The 16,607-nt window shown below is 39.5% G+C and overlaps 1 protein-coding gene, 2 long non-coding RNA genes and 1 other non-coding gene across 4 annotated transcripts; 2 read left to right on the forward strand and 2 right to left on the reverse strand.

The window, feature by feature from the left end:
- Positions 1-1,107: 1,107 nt before the first annotated feature.
- LOC143989085 (uncharacterized) lies at positions 1,108-2,906 on the reverse strand. The gene is made up of 4 exons (XR_013276968.1): positions 2,139-2,906; positions 1,888-2,040; positions 1,454-1,587; positions 1,108-1,321 (listed from the first exon to the last, which is right to left on the reverse strand). It is a non-coding gene; the product is annotated as an uncharacterized LOC143989085 (long non-coding RNA).
- Positions 2,907-6,933: 4,027 nt separating this feature from the next.
- On the reverse strand, positions 6,934-7,825 carry LOC143989086 (uncharacterized). Its single transcript, XR_013276969.1, has 3 exons — positions 7,714-7,825; positions 7,280-7,413; positions 6,934-7,147 (listed from the first exon to the last, which is right to left on the reverse strand). It is a non-coding gene; the product is annotated as an uncharacterized LOC143989086 (long non-coding RNA).
- Positions 7,826-7,958: 133 nt separating this feature from the next.
- LOC143989087 (uncharacterized) lies at positions 7,959-13,421 on the forward strand. Its single transcript, XM_077489099.1, has 4 exons — positions 7,959-12,390; positions 12,489-12,641; positions 12,942-13,075; positions 13,208-13,421. The coding sequence occupies exon 1, from the start codon at positions 7,962-7,964 to the stop codon at positions 9,021-9,023; it is 1,062 nt and encodes a 353-aa protein (XP_077345225.1). The 5' UTR covers positions 7,959-7,961; the 3' UTR covers positions 9,024-12,390; positions 12,489-12,641; positions 12,942-13,075; positions 13,208-13,421.
- Positions 13,422-16,125: 2,704 nt separating this feature from the next.
- TRNAY-GUA (transfer RNA tyrosine (anticodon GUA)) lies at positions 16,126-16,211 on the forward strand. Its single transcript is given in 2 exon segments — positions 16,126-16,162; positions 16,176-16,211. It is a non-coding gene; the product is annotated as a tRNA-Tyr (tRNA).
- Positions 16,212-16,607: the final 396 nt, after the last annotated feature.

Genomic DNA, 16,607 nt, shown 5'->3' on the forward strand with positions numbered 1-16,607 from the left:
AGGGGACTGCATCTGGGAGAGGCCGGAACCCAGACGGAAGCTGCACCAGGCAGAGGTAAGAACACATACAAAACTATCCATCAGGTATGAGGAAAAAAAGGAGAATGCTAGGGGGGGATATGGGTTTCCTTTTTATAAGCTAGTAACTATCCTGAGGGGAGGACTCCGGCGGAGTTATCACTGGTATGCTGCCATGGAGGCACCAGGAAATACTTTTATTCGTCAGAAGTCTAGATGGGCTGACATTGGCGTTGGGTCTGGACGGTGTATAAAAAACAAGGGGAAATACTGCGCTAAAAAAATTTAAAATAAAAAATTAATCCGAATACCTAAAAGCAGCGATTAATATGATGTGATACACACCCATAAAACATATAAACGAAAAAATTGTAACCGCGCTCTCTCATATACCAAATCCTAGTGAAAAACAACTAACATCTAAAAATTACAAACAAAAAATAGTAATAATAATAAACGTAACATGTGAACAGAAATTACTGTGTGTACACTATGGACAATTAGAGCCGGTTCACACAGCGGGCGATGCGAGGCGACACGACTCGCCTCGCTCTCGCAAGTCGCCCCCGTTCTGTACAATGGAACCGTTCTGAGAGGAGCGACTCGAGTCGCTCCGACTCAGAAAAAAGGTTCCTGTACTACTTTTGGGCGACCTCGGGGCGACTTGCATTGACTTCTATACAGAAGTCATTTGCAAATCGCCGCGGCAGGTCGCGGCGAGGCAAGTCGGAGTCGCCTCGCCTCGCCTGTAGTGTGAACCGGCCCTTAAGATCCAGTGAAAATAAATTCATACACAATATGAGCAATTAAATTTAAACAAATAAATAAATAGAAAAATTCTGTTGAAATAAATATAAATAAATTCATGCGATCAATAAAATTCATTGAAAAACATAGTGCACTAAATATACAAACCATAAAAGACACCACAAATAATAGAAATAAGTTGGTCCACACTATCCCAGAGACACATTACTGTTAAAGGTACCTCATCCCCCAATAATTCTATAAATATTATATCCACGAATAGGAAAAAGGGAGGGGGGGGCAGGGGATTTTTTAACGGTACATTAATTAAAGAGACAAAGATTTCTTAAAAAAGAATTCATAGCTTTAATGTTGGAAATATGTTAAAATTATTTTGGAGAAACCAAAATAGCAAAAATATAATAGCAAATACACATTTTATACAAAAAGTTACATGACACAAGATATAGGGGATCCTGAAATTGTTAGTTGCTGAGAATGATCATATATCCTCCCGACATGTTTCGCGTTTTTGCTTCTTCAGGGGAGTATGCAACTAACATGAACATAAACATAAAGAGAGGTTTAAGAATACAGAAAATACAATTATGCCATACAATTAGATACACATAAATTTCAGAACATTAGGTATGAAATTGGTCTCAATTTGCTCAGTCCAAATGCTTACCCAGATATAATCATTTCCTGCATCGCAACCCACAGGCCAACAGATGGTGAAATAGATGACAAGAATTAGGTGACAGGATCAAATGCTAAAAACAACCCAGCCTCATGCAGGGCATAGATGGAGGTAGACAAGCGCTACAAAGATCAAAAACAAAATCCAGAGATAAATACCAAGTATGACAAGTCCAGCACAGGTATTAAAAAATGTTAGTTTGTAACAAAGTGGGTAAGTAAATATCAATCCCTAAATTATAAAAGGGAATTGGGGCTGAGAAACATGCCTCCATAGTAGGATATGAGATGCTTATTATCAGAGGGATGGAACAATTGATTTTAATTAAGCCTAATTAGTATAAGGGTTGAAAGAAGTGGCTACTGGGGGTATACTACAAAAATACTGTTAAAGAGAGTAGAAGGAATAAGAATTATTTTTACCTGCAGTTAGAATCAGAGATGAAAGAGTTAATTCCATATGATGGTATTGGTGCAATACAAATGCAACAAGTTACAAAAAAGGAATCAATTGATTCATTATGATGTTTTATAAGTTGCAGAGTGCAGCGATATGCTGCCACTGCCAGGCTGAACCTACAAGTAAATAAAAAGAAGGATGACTAAATATAGGTATAGAAAGATGAGAGGCGGTATTATAACAGTATAAAATTCAGCTAAAGAAATATATTTACCAAGAGGAAAAGTTAGCGTGGCGGTAGTATCTGTGCTGAACCTGCGCTACAGATGAAATGACAGCGCTGCCTATTTATATCCCCCATCCATCGAGCCGGCGTCTGACGTCACCGGCTCGATGCGGACAGCCATAGGTGGAAGCAGTGAGCATGTGCAGAGCCTTTCAAGTCGGCATTTGAACTACCAACCCCATAATGCCTCAGTGCTGACACGAGGTTAATTTGGACAAATGCTGATGGAGATGGGGCTAAGCTGACTCTCCGCCCTTGAAGGGGGCGGGAAGACACAAGTCAGCATAGAGGGCAGAAGAAACGACGATTATCATGGCTTTTAACCCTAGAGGGGATTACATGCTCCCTGCCACCTCAAATCGGGCGCCGCCTGGGGATAATACCCAGCTGCGCCCTTGGGTGTCCATATGCCCTTGCATACTTGGAGCAAGGGAAGATAAAAAGCAGAGTATCAAGTCCAAATCAAAAAATATATGGCTTTGGATTGCGGTGCAGGGAAGGAGGGAGAAAGCAAAGCTCCTCAATGTGGGTGGGACTCATAGAGAGCAACAGAGATCCCAAGTGTGCAAACCATGAAACCCACCTTGGGCCAAGCAAAGCGAGACATTAGACGGTATATATTACCGGTACAGCGTTAATAATAATTGATAATGACATTAATTGATGTACAGAGATATTTTTTTGATATAACATAAACATAAAAAGAAAATAAAATAAAATAAAATATTTTGTTGAAAACAAAAAGACAAAAAGAAAAAGAAAAACCAATGACTTGGGGAGGGGGTAGGAGGAAAGGAAGGAAAAGGGAAAAAGATGAACAAAAAGGGGAAAAGGGGGATGTCACCTCTCTCTCTTCATGCCAGGTTCCACGGGGGCTCACAGCTAAGGTAGGAGGGTTCATGAAACAAACAAACAGAGATTAGCTATAGAAAGGATCTGTAGCTTATATTTTCATTGAAACCAGGGTATTTAGTGGCTTTTAGAATAAAGATCCACTTAGCTTCAGTTTGTAAGAGAAGCTTGTCCACTGAGCCACCTCTTGAGTTTAGAGGTATATGGGCCAGGGCTGAGAAACGTATCCAGTTGGGGTCAAAGGCATGATAGGTGCCTATGTGCCTACTTATGGCTGTGGTGATTTTTTTATTAAGAATAGGTTTGATGTGGTCTTTTATGCGGATAGAAAATAGTCTTTTAGTTTTACCTACGTAAAATCCTCCACAACGGCATTGGGCCAAATATACAACGCCTGGAGTGGAGCATGTAACGTGAAATTTCGAAACAAAATGGTTGCCGTTTGGCAATCTGATCTTTTGAGAGTTATGTTTATAGGGACACATGTCACATTGCCCGCATGCATAGGTACCTGGATATTTGGATTTAGTATCACCTGAGGAGTCCTGAAAGTGACTTCTAACTAAGCTGTCCTTGAGTGATTGAGGTCTCATATAGGTGATTGATGGTGCATCATTTATGTACTGATTAACAATAGGATCAGCTTTTAAAAGAGGCCAAAACTTATTGATTATAGCACGGAACGAATGATGTTGGTTAGAGTATTTGGTAATGATACGTACTTTGTTATCAAAATTTTTTTGTTTATTGGAGAAGAGAAGGGAAGTCCTATCTTTATTTTTTACTCTATTATATGATTTTTTCAGAGATACATGACTGTATCCACGTGCTCTGAGTCTATTGTATAAGTCATTGGCTGCAATCTTAAAGTCAGAGTCAGTACTGCAATTGCGTTTGGCCCTTAGATACTGGCTGTAGGGGATGCTCTTTAGGAGAGGTTTTGGGTGAAAGCTTGTCGCATGCAAGACCGTATTGCCAGCAGTAGGCTTTCTGTATAAGGCAGAATAAACATGTCCAGTGGCATCAATTTTAATAGTTAAGTCCAAAAATTCAATGGAGTTTTGGCTGTAATTCAACGTAAACTTTAAATTGAATGGATTCACAGAAAGTAAATTGAAAAAGAGCAACAAATCTGATTCTGATCCTGACCAAAAAAATAAAATATCATCAATGTACCTGTACCAGGCTGTGATGTTACTTAGAAAAGGGACGAGGTCTTCACGCGCGAAGGTATCTTTTTCCCACCCCCCCAGGTACAGGTTGGCATACGATGGGGCACATTTAGTCCCCATCGCAACCCCCTGCACCTGGAGGTAGTGGGATTGGTTAAATTGGAATACGTTGTGCTTTAAAATAAAATCCAATAGCTTCATAACAAATTCATTATAAGCGAAGAAATTTGAGCCTCTTTCTTGCAAATAGGAGCGTATTATTTGTAAACCTTTGGTATGTGGTATAGCATTATACAAACATTCCACGTCGATGGAAACCAACCATGACTGTGCCGGTAGGCTGATACCCTCGAGTATCTTTAGAAGATCGATGGTATCCTTTACATAAGAAAAAAGGGAAATGACGTGCGGTGTAAGGTGTTTATCTACAAGGCTACTTGCATTTTCTGTCAAACTATCACAGCTGGAAATGATGGGACGTCCCGGAGGATCAGTTAGAGATTTGTGCACCTTCGGGAGGGCATAGAAAGTAGCAACTTTTGGATCTTTAGAATTTAAAAAGTTCCATGTGCCTTTGTCTATAGTACCAGATTTGTATGCATTAAAGATTATCGAACGATATTGTGTGTCAAAATGAGAGATTAAAGACACAGAAATTGGTCGATACCAGTCAGAGTTTTGAAGAATCTTATTACACATATTGAGATATTGTGAAGTATTCATAATTACGATGTTTCCACCTTTATCCGCGGGTTTTATGACTATATTGGGATTAGTTTTGAGTTGTTTTAATGCCTTTAATTGATTATGCGTTAGATTATGTTTGTTGGTCAATGGAAAATGCGTTTGTTCGATTGCCTGGCAAACTTGTTGGGTAAATGCCCAAATATTTGGATTTGTATTTAGGAGTGGGAAGTTTGTTGACTTAGGTTTAAACATTTCTAAAGGGGGAAAAGAAACTGACTGTACCGATAAACCAGTGGAAGAGATGGTTATCTCATCATCAGGAGGTACTTGGCCCTCTTCCCATAGATCCATCAAATTGGAGAGGGCTTGTTGATCAGCACTATTTACCTCATTGGTGAGTTTCAATGTATTTATTTGTACAGTAGGTTGCTTGGGCTTATGAAAAAGGGTTCTAAATATCAGTTTTCGTGCAAATAAATGTATATCCTTTATCAGAGAGAATTTGTCCGAGCTTGAATCAGGGCAGAAGGTCAGTCCTAGTTTCAGAACATCGAGTTCATGACTCGTGAGCACATAAGACGATAAGTTGACTATAGATAATTCATTCCCTGAATTGAGTTCTGGGTAGGTAGGAGAAGATTGGGTTAGGTATTGGGTGGTTGAGGGGAATCTTTCCCTAAAAAAAATAGGGGCGATTCGGAGGTCCGCCGGTAGGGGAGCACCACTAGGTGAAATGATGATGTCATTAGTGTTGGTGATGGGTAGGGATGATGTCAAAGGGGCTGATTTTGTGAAGGAAGACGTGAGAGTGGTAGACATAGAAGTGTTACTGGAGGTGGAAATGGACAAGGATGTGTTAATGGGGGTGGGAGTGATGAGAGGTGGGGGTGGTGGTGGGTGATGGAACATCATTAAGGGACGAACAGGGACTTGGTTGGAAATAGGATGAGTTCGAGGTGGTAAAGGGGTACTGAGGTGTTGGTTGGGTGCTGCCATAGCGGCGCCCTCCAAATCGCTTTTTCTCCTCTTTGGGAGTCTGTCTCCCGATAAATCACGATAAATTGTGGAATGATTGGATGGAAAGGAGGTTGATGAAGCACTCGATCTAGTTTCATCATCATTATAATCCCTCCTGTTAGAGGGGCGTGATGCTCTAAAGAACTTATTTTTATTTTTACCATCTGTTGGCCATTTGTATGCCGAACCGTTCGAGTAGGAATTACTATCACGTGTAAGTTTATTTTGTTTTAAACGTATTATCTCTAAGGTATAATTTTCAATGTGTTTGGATAATTCAGATTCCTTGCGTTTAAATTTAGAAGTGGAGGTTATTTTAGCATATTCATCGTACCATTTTTTAATGGAATTATCTATCAGGTCGATATCATGCGAATATTGGATGGCTAATAAAGTCATCATTGCAATCGAACATGTTTGTAGGTTTTCTTCCCATTTTTGCTTGATGAGATTGTCAATTTTGTTTAGATTGGGGAAAATTTGTATTCTAAGGCCAAAAGGCACGATTTGTTGATCAATGTATTTGTGAAAAAACTTTCTGTGCCAAAAAATTCTAACCTTACGTTCCAAGAGGCGTTGCAAATATTGCAAAGCAAGGTCAAGATCCTTATCCGATGGTTCACTATTCTTTTGAAGGTCAGAAGCTTTGTTCATTAGGCCCTCCCAGGCCTCGCCGCTGAAAGCCGCCATGGACCCGGGAGAGAGAGAGAAGGAAATAAAGGGAGAAAGGAAAATTGGGGAAGGAAAAGGGGGAGAGGAAAAATACAATATTATTGATTAGTAAAGATAAATGCAAAAAATACAAAAGAACAAAAAGATTTTTTTATCATCATTACAGAAAGTTGCCGTGTCACAGGGAGGTGGGCCTAAGGACAAAAAGCGTATTAAAACGCATGAGTACAATAGAAATAAGTTGGTCCACACTATCCCAGAGACACATTACTGTTAAAGGTACCTCATCCCCCAATAATTCTATAAATATTATATCCACGAATAGGAAAAAGGGAGGGGGGGCAGGGGATTTTTTAACGGTACATTAATTAAAGAGACAAAGATTTCTTAAAAAAGAATTCATAGCTTTAATGTTGGAAATATGTTAAAATTATTTTGGAGAAACCAAAATAGCAAAAATATAATAGCAAATACACATTTTATACAAAAAGTTACATGACACAAGATATAGGGGATCCTGAAATTGTTAGTTGCTGAGAATGATCATATATCCTCCCGACATGTTTCGCGTTTTTGCTTCTTCAGGGGAGTATGCAACTAACATGAACATAAACATAAAGAGAGGTTTAAGAATACAGAAAATACAATTATGCCATACAATTAGATACACATAAATTTCAGAACATTAGGTATGAAATTGGTCTCAATTTGCTCAGTCCAAATGCTTACCCAGATATAATCATTTCCTGCATCGCAACCCACAGGCCAACAGATGGTGAAATAGATGACAAGAATTAGGTGACAGGATCAAATGCTAAAAACAACCCAGCCTCATGCAGGGCATAGATGGAGGTAGACAAGCGCTACAAAGATCAAAAACAAAATCCAGAGATAAATACCAAGTATGACAAGTCCAGCACAGGTATTAAAAAATGTTAGTTTGTAACAAAGTGGGTAAGTAAATATCAATCCCTAAATTATAAAAGGGAATTGGGGCTGAGAAACATGCCTCCATAGTAGGATATGAGATGCTTATTATCAGAGGGATGGAACAATTGATTTTAATTAAGCCTAATTAGTATAAGGGTTGAAAGAAGTGGCTACTGGGGGTATACTACAAAAATACTGTTAAAGAGAGTAGAAGGAATAAGAATTATTTTTACCTGCAGTTAGAATCAGAGATGAAAGAGTTAATTCCATATGATGGTATTGGTGCAATACAAATGCAACAAGTTACAAAAAAGGAATCAATTGATTCATTATGATGTTTTATAAGAACAAAATCTTTTTGTTCTTTTGTATTTTTTGCATTTATCTTTACTAATCAATAATATTGTATTTTTCCTCTCCCCCTTTTCCTTCCCCAATTTTCCTTTCTCCCTTTATTTCCTTCTCTCTCTCTCCCGGGTCCATGGCGGCTTTCAGCGGCGAGGCCTGGGAGGGCCTAATGAACAAAGCTTCTGACCTTCAAAAGAATAGTGAACCATCGGATAAGGATCTTGACCTTGCTTTGCAATATTTGCAACGCCTCTTGGAACGTAAGGTTAGAATTTTTTGGCACAGAAAGTTTTTTCACAAATACATTGATCAACAAATCGTGCCTTTTGGCCTTAGAATACAAATTTTCCCCAATCTAAACAAAATTGACAATCTCATCAAGCAAAAATGGGAAGAAAACCTACAAACGTGTTCGATTGCAATGATGACTTTATTAGCCATCCAATATTCGCATGATATCGACCTGATAGATAATTCCATTAAAAAATGGTACGATGAATATGCTAAAATAACCTCCACTTCTAAATTTAAACGCAAGGAATCTGAATTATCCAAACACATTGAAAATTATACCTTAGAGATAATACGTTTAAAACAAAATAAACTTACACGTGATAGTAATTCCTACTCGAACGGTTCGGCATACAAATGGCCAACAGATGGTAAAAATAAAAATAAGTTCTTTAGAGCATCACGCCCCTCTAACAGGAGGGATTATAATGATGATGAAACTAGATCGAGTGCTTCATCAACCTCCTTTCCATCCAATCATTCCACAATTTATCGTGATTTATCGGGAGACAGACTCCCAAAGAGGAGAAAAAGCGATTTGGAGGGCGCCGCTATGGCAGCACCCAACCAACACCTCAGTACCCCTTTACCACCTCGAACTCATCCTATTTCCAACCAAGTCCCTGTTCGTCCCTTAATGATGTTCCATCACCCACCACCACCCCCACCTCTCATCACTCCCACCCCCATTAACACATCCTTGTCCATTTCCACCTCCAGTAACACTTCTATGTCTACCACTCTCACGTCTTCCTTCACAAAATCAGCCCCTTTGACATCATCCCTACCCATCACCAACACTAATGACATCATCATTTCACCTAGTGGTGCTCCCCTACCGGCGGACCTCCGAATCGCCCCTATTTTTTTAGGGAAAGATTCCCCTCAACCACCCAATACCTAACCCAATCTTCTCCTACCTACCCAGAACTCAATTCAGGGAATGAATTATCTATAGTCAACTTATCGTCTTATGTGCTCACGAGTCATGAACTCGATGTTCTGAAACTAGGACTGACCTTCTGCCCTGATTCAAGCTCGGACAAATTCTCTCTGATAAAGGATATACATTTATTTGCACGAAAACTGATATTTAGAACCCTTTTTCATAAGCCCAAGCAACCTACTGTACAAATAAATACATTGAAACTCACCAATGAGGTAAATAGTGCTGATCAACAAGCCCTCTCCAATTTGATGGATCTATGGGAAGAGGGCCAAGTACCTCCTGATGATGAGATAACCATCTCTTCCACTGGTTTATCGGTACAGTCAGTTTCTTTTCCCCCTTTAGAAATGTTTAAACCTAAGTCAACAAACTTCCCACTCCTAAATACAAATCCAAATATTTGGGCATTTACCCAACAAGTTTGCCAGGCAATCGAACAAACGCATTTTCCATTGACCAACAAACATAATCTAACGCATAATCAATTAAAGGCATTAAAACAACTCAAAACTAATCCCAATATAGTCATAAAACCCGCGGATAAAGGTGGAAACATCGTAATTATGAATACTTCACAATATCTCAATATGTGTAATAAGATTCTTCAAAACTCTGACTGGTATCGACCAATTTCTGTGTCTTTAATCTCTCATTTTGACACACAATATCGTTCGATAATCTTTAATGCATACAAATCTGGTACTATAGACAAAGGCACATGGAACTTTTTAAATTCTAAAGATCCAAAAGTTGCTACTTTCTATGCCCTCCCGAAGGTGCACAAATCTCTAACTGATCCTCCGGGACGTCCCATCATTTCCAGCTGTGATAGTTTGACAGAAAATGCAAGTAGCCTTGTAGATAAACACCTTACACCGCACGTCATTTCCCTTTTTTCTTATGTAAAGGATACCATCGATCTTCTAAAGATACTCGAGGGTATCAGCCTACCGGCACAGTCATGGTTGGTTTCCATCGACGTGGAATGTTTGTATAATGCTATACCACATACCAAAGGTTTACAAATAATACGCTCCTATTTGCAAGAAAGAGGCTCAAATTTCTTCGCTTATAATGAATTTGTTATGAAGCTATTGGATTTTATTTTAAAGCACAACGTATTCCAATTTAACCAATCCCACTACCTCCAGGTGCAGGGGGTTGCGATGGGGACTAAATGTGCCCCATCGTATGCCAACCTGTACCTGGGGGGGTGGGAAAAAGATACCTTCGCGCGTGAAGACCTCGTCCCTTTTCTAAGTAACATCACAGCCTGGTACAGGTACATTGATGATATTTTATTTTTTTGGTCAGGATCAGAATCAGATTTGTTGCTCTTTTTCAATTTACTTTCTGTGAATCCATTCAATTTAAAGTTTACGTTGAATTACAGCCAAAACTCCATTGAATTTTTGGACTTAACTATTAAAATTGATGCCACTGGACATGTTTATTCTGCCTTATACAGAAAGCCTACTGCTGGCAATACGGTCTTGCATGCGACAAGCTTTCACCCAAAACCTCTCCTAAAGAGCATCCCCTACAGCCAGTATCTAAGGGCCAAACGCAATTGCAGTACTGACTCTGACTTTAAGATTGCAGCCAATGACTTATACAATAGACTCAGAGCACGTGGATACAGTCATGTATCTCTGAAAAAATCATATAATAGAGTAAAAAATAAAGATAGGACTTCCCTTCTCTTCTCCAATAAACAAAAAAATTTTGATAACAAAGTACGTATCATTACCAAATACTCTAACCAACATCATTCGTTCCGTGCTATAATCAATAAGTTTTGGCCTCTTTTAAAAGCTGATCCTATTGTTAATCAGTACATAAATGATGCACCATCAATCACCTATATGAGACCTCAATCACTCAAGGACAGCTTAGTTAGAAGTCACTTTCAGGACTCCTCAGGTGATACTAAATCCAAATATCCAGGTACCTATGCATGCGGGCAATGTGACATGTGTCCCTATATACATAACTCTCAAAAGATCAGATTGCCAAACGGCAACCATTTTGTTTCGAAATTTCACGTTACATGCTCCACTCCAGGCGTTGTATATTTGGCCCAATGCCGTTGTGGAGGATTTTACGTAGGTAAAACTAAAAGACTATTTTCTATCCGCATAAAAGACCACATCAAACCTATTCTTAATAAAAAAATCACCACAGCCATAAGTAGGCACATAGGCACCTATCATGCCTTTGACCCCAACTGGATACGTTTCTCAGCCCTGGCCCATATACCTCTAAACTCAAGAGGTGGCTCAGTGGACAAGCTTCTCTTACAAACTGAAGCTAAGTGGATCTTTATTCTAAAAGCCACTAAATACCCTGGTTTCAATGAAAATATAAGCTACAGATCCTTTCTATAGCTAATCTCTGTTTGTTTGTTTCATGAACCCTCCTACCTTAGCTGTGAGCCCCCGTGGAACCTGGCATGAAGAGAGAGAGGTGACATCCCCCTTTTCCCCTTTTTGTTCATCTTTTTCCCTTTTCCTTCCTTTCCTCCTACCCCCTCCCCAAGTCATTGGTTTTTCTTTTTCTTTTTGTCTTTTTGTTTTCAACAAAATATTTTATTTTATTTTATTTTCTTTTTATGTTTATGTTATATCAAAAAAATATCTCTGTACATCAATTAATGTCATTATCAATTATTATTAACGCTGTACCGGTAATATATACCGTCTAATGTCTCGCTTTGCTTGGCCCAAGGTGGGTTTCATGGTTTGCACACTTGGGATCTCTGTTGCTCTCTATGAGTCCCACCCACATTGAGGAGCTTTGCTTTCTCCCTCCTTCCCTGCACCGCAATCCAAAGCCATATATTTTTTGATTTGGACTTGATACTCTGCTTTTTATCTTCCCTTGCTCCAAGTATGCAAGGGCATATGGACACCCAAGGGCGCAGCTGGGTATTATCCCCAGGCGGCGCCCGATTTGAGGTGGCAGGGAGCATGTAATCCCCTCTAGGGTTAAAAGCCATGATAATCGTCGTTTCTTCTGCCCTCTATGCTGACTTGTGTCTTCCCGCCCCCTTCAAGGGCGGAGAGTCAGCTTAGCCCCATCTCCATCAGCATTTGTCCAAATTAACCTCGTGTCAGCACTGAGGCATTATGGGGTTGGTAGTTCAAATGCCGACTTGAAAGGCTCTGCACATGCTCACTGCTTCCACCTATGGCTGTCCGCATCGAGCCGGTGACGTCAGACGCCGGCTCGATGGATGGGGGATATAAATAGGCAGCGCTGTCATTTCATCTGTAGCGCAGGTTCAGCACAGATACTACCGCCACGCTAACTTTTCCTCTTGGTAAATATATTTCTTTAGCTGAATTTTATACTGTTATAATACCGCCTCTCATCTTTCTATACCTATATTTAGTCATCCTTCTTTTTATTTACTTGTAGGTTCAGCCTGGCAGTGGCAGCATATCGCTGCACTCTGCAACTTATAAAACATCATAATGAATCAATTGATTCCTTTTTTGTAACTTGTTGCATTTGTATTGCACCAATACCATCATATGGAATTAACTCTTTCATCTCTGATTCTAACTGCAGGTAAAAATAATTCTTATTCCTTCTACTCTCTTTAACAGTATTTTTGTAGTATACCCCCAGTAGCCACTTCTTTCAACCCTTATACTAATTAGGCTTAATTAAAATCAATTGTTCCATCCCTCTGATAATAAGCATCTCATATCCTACTATGGAGGCATGTTTCTCAGCCCCAATTCCCTTTTATAATTTAGGGATTGATATTTACTTACCCACTTTGTTACAAACTAACATTTTTTAATACCTGTGCTGGACTTGTCATACTTGGTATTTATCTCTGGATTTTGTTTTTGATCCTTGTAGCGCTTGTCTACCTCCATCTATGCCCTGCATGAGGCTGGGTTGTTTTTAGCATTTGATCCTGTCACCTAATTCTTGTCATCTATTTCACCATCTGTTGGCCTGTGGGTTGCGATGCAGGAAATGATTATATCTGGGTAAGCATTTGGACTGAGCAAATTGAGACCAATTTCATACCTAATGTTCTGAAATTTATGTGTATCTAATTGTATGGCATAATTGTATTTTCTGTATTCTTAAACCTCTCTTTATGTTTATGTTCATGTTAGTTGCATACTCCCCTGAAGAAGCAAAAACGCGAAACATGTCGGGAGGATATATGATCATTCTCAGCAACTAACAATTTCAGGATCCCCTATATCTTGTGTCATGTAACTTTTTGTATAAAATGTGTATTTGCTATTATATTTTTGCTATTTTGGTTTCTCCAAAATAATTTTAACATATTTCCAACATTAAAGCTATGAATTCTTTTTTAAGAAATCTTTGTCTCTTTAATTAATGTACCGTTAAAAAATCCCCTGCCCCCCCCTCCCTTTTTCCTATTCGTGGATATAATACCACAAATAATATATAGAGTGCTCAAAGAAAGTGTGTAAACGACAGTTCTTTTAGGGATACAAATACGCGTGTCCTATGCGTATACACCCATAGAAAAATATAGATTATAAAGGTGGCAGTCCAACAAACCGAAATATTTCTCCAAAGGAAATTCAGTGCAGGTACAGTGAAAAGCTTCCTTCACCACCACCGTGCTGATTAATAGTAAGAATGCGCGCTTACCAAATCCCAAAACAAATAGGCATATATAATCAGGAATCTCAAAGGGTCATCACACCAGGACAGCATCTCATCTTTCCATACGATTGGATCATTCATAAAATGTAGATAGAAACTCCCATAGCGTAAAGCCGTAAATAAAATCTTTTATTAAATCGTAGAAAACATACTCACAAACATAAAAGGTCAAATCAGCGTTAAATGCCGGCCGGCAAAGCGAACGTCCAAATGTCACGTGATAGCGTCAAGCAGGTCGAGACCACCCTACGTCCGTTTCGTCATATATGACGTCGTCTGGACAGTGTATGATTGGAGTTTAAGGCTGGGTTCACACTGCTGCGAGGGGAGATCCGGATGTGATTCGCACCGCAAATCACATCCGATCTCCGTAGCGATGCGAGTACAGCCATACAGATAGTATGGCTGAATTCGCATCGCTCCCGCAGCAAACTCGCACGGGACCCTTTTTTTGGTCCGCAACAGAATCGGATTGCATGGGGGTTCACACTGCGATATGCGGACGGATCTGGGGGTGTCATTAACATATCATTGACACTCCCAGCCGTCCGCATAGGGCAGTGTGAACTGCCGGCGGGAGGTGTGCGATGCGGGAAAACGCCACGGATTCACGGCGTTCCCGCATCGCAGCGGTGTGAACCCGGCCTAAAAGTGCACACAGAAGGGAAACCATCCATTTTCCGCCTTTAGCTCGCTTGCCTGATGGCTCTCTTGCCGCATGACTCTCTCTTTTACCATTTTGAGCCCAGCTGACGAGACAATATCTAGAGGACTGCCTTGCATTAAGTATCATTGTTCTTTTGTTTTATGCTTTGTAATACTTTCCTTTAGTGTTTTTTATGTTAGCATTTCTTATTTTCTTGGGACAAAAATAAGACATTGTTTTACTAACCAGTGTGTTTTCATGGCTAACCTAATATCATTGTACTATCAACAGTAACATTATCAGAGTTTTTACAGACTAGCTAACTATAGGAATAGACAAGTTAATATGTATATGGTCCATATCTACCTGGGCAATATTTATTTCAACATTTATTTCACATCACTTAGTAGGAATCCAAACGTTATCATCCTGCCAGCAGACATGGGGAGATACACAGGTGGTGATGGAAACATTGGATTACCTGCCTTCTTTTTAGAAAGGATGATAATCTATTCAGAAAATCTATACAATTATGTAAAGAAAAAATTGCACCATTGGAAGCTTTGGTGTAGGAAGACAACTAAGATTTAATTGGTATTACTGAATCTTAGCTACAGGGTAAAACGGAAAGGTGGGGGTATCTGTCTCTATGTGAAAAGTGATCTCAAAGTGAGTGTGAAAAAGGACCTTGCTGATGAAGAGTGTGAAGGTGCTGAAGCATTATGGATGGAACCTGTGTGCTGTGAGTACCCATGTATTGTTAACTATAAGTGTCAGGAAGCTAGTTGTTAGTTAATTGGGCAGAGTATAATTCCCAATCCCCATTAAATTAGTGGGGCCAGTTGTCTTTTTTGGCCCTGCTTTTCAGGAGTTTAGGTGCACCACCAAGAGCGGCTAGCTGAAGATACAAAGTCTCATCTTTTTTCAAAAGCACTAAAGCTAATATTACCATATGGGCACACACATACTCAGGGCTCTGTATATGCAGTGGGTGTGTGGGACAGTTTATCTGGGCAATTAAGCCATTAAATAGCGATTTGAGTACAGTGTTTGAAGTTGAGCCTGTGGTGTCAGGGGACAGAAGAGAGAGTCCAGACATAAAGAAGGTCAGTCTCCTCCTGCCTGGACTCATAAAGCCAACCTGAGTAAAGGTAACCAAACTGGTACAGTCTACCACATTTTTATTCATTGGAATTGATGTGTTTGCCTCTGCTCTTGGGGTTATTCTAAGGTCTGGAATCCCCTGAAAGCAGCCTGAATATAGTACTGAGCTATATTGTTCTTAATCTCGGTTATTGCTCTCCAGTTGCATTAATTGAATATATATTATTACTGTTTGTTACTGTTACCCACAGAAATATTGCAGTAAAGACAGTTTCTGTGTTTTATCATTGCGTGTGTGTTTGTAATTGGTCCTTGCACTTACACTATTGTCAGGTGTGCCAAGAGGGGGCAGAGACCGTTATTGGGGTTGAGAGGCAAAATATGCAACAAACATACTTAAGCGGCTGGGGTAGCGCTACATATGTAACCGTGTGTTGAGCCTATATTGATCAATGCATTTCAATACACCTGGTGTGAATGTATTTTTACTTGTCCCTTTCATATCTGTTGTCTTTAAAATCAGATGAACCTATAATCTTCATCCTATGAATCCAGAAATGGTACTAAATTGTTTCCTGTCCTGTATTGTACATACTAATTACTCTGGTGAGCTCTTGTAAATTTTAGTGTATTGTTAATCCTTCGATAGCTCAGCTGGTAGAGCGGAGGACTGTAGAGTGTTAATAGCAATCCTTAGGTCGCTGGTTCAATTCCGGCTCGAAGGAATTTTTTTTTTTCTCTATTGCCAATGAACATTCCTTCCTTTATCTCTTATAGAGTCTATTACTTTATTAGACATTGTGATTCTTTACATGTAGTTGTTTTTTTTTTTTTTTTACATGGACTGAGAACAATCTGATTTTCTAGTTAGGTTTTATGTTCACCACATGCTGCTGTCAGGGCTGGAGGAGGAGTCAGATGAATAAAGCAGCTTTAGACCTCGCAGTACCATTTCCTGCTTAGTGTCTGTACACAGACTGTTTGCCAGAGTGAGCTCACTATCTTCCTTTCAATCGCAAATGACAAAAGATAAAATATATACAATTTTACTATCACATAGTACAGACACTTTCAGTACTCAGACTGACGACAATTCATGTCTCCCATATGGTCTAGCGGTT

This window comes from Lithobates pipiens, unplaced genomic scaffold, assembly GCF_037356315.1.
Source record: "Lithobates pipiens isolate NorthernLeopardFrog02 unplaced genomic scaffold, aLitPip1_a1.2 Scaffold_18, whole genome shotgun sequence".
Taxonomy (NCBI): domain Eukaryota; kingdom Metazoa; phylum Chordata; class Amphibia; order Anura; family Ranidae; genus Lithobates; species Lithobates pipiens.

Bases quoted from the DNA above. Each gene is read 5' to 3' on its own strand.
- LOC143989087 (XM_077489099.1), top strand. From the start codon at position 7,962: ATGGCGGCTTTCAGCGGCGAGGCCTGGGAGGGCCTAATGAACAAAGCT.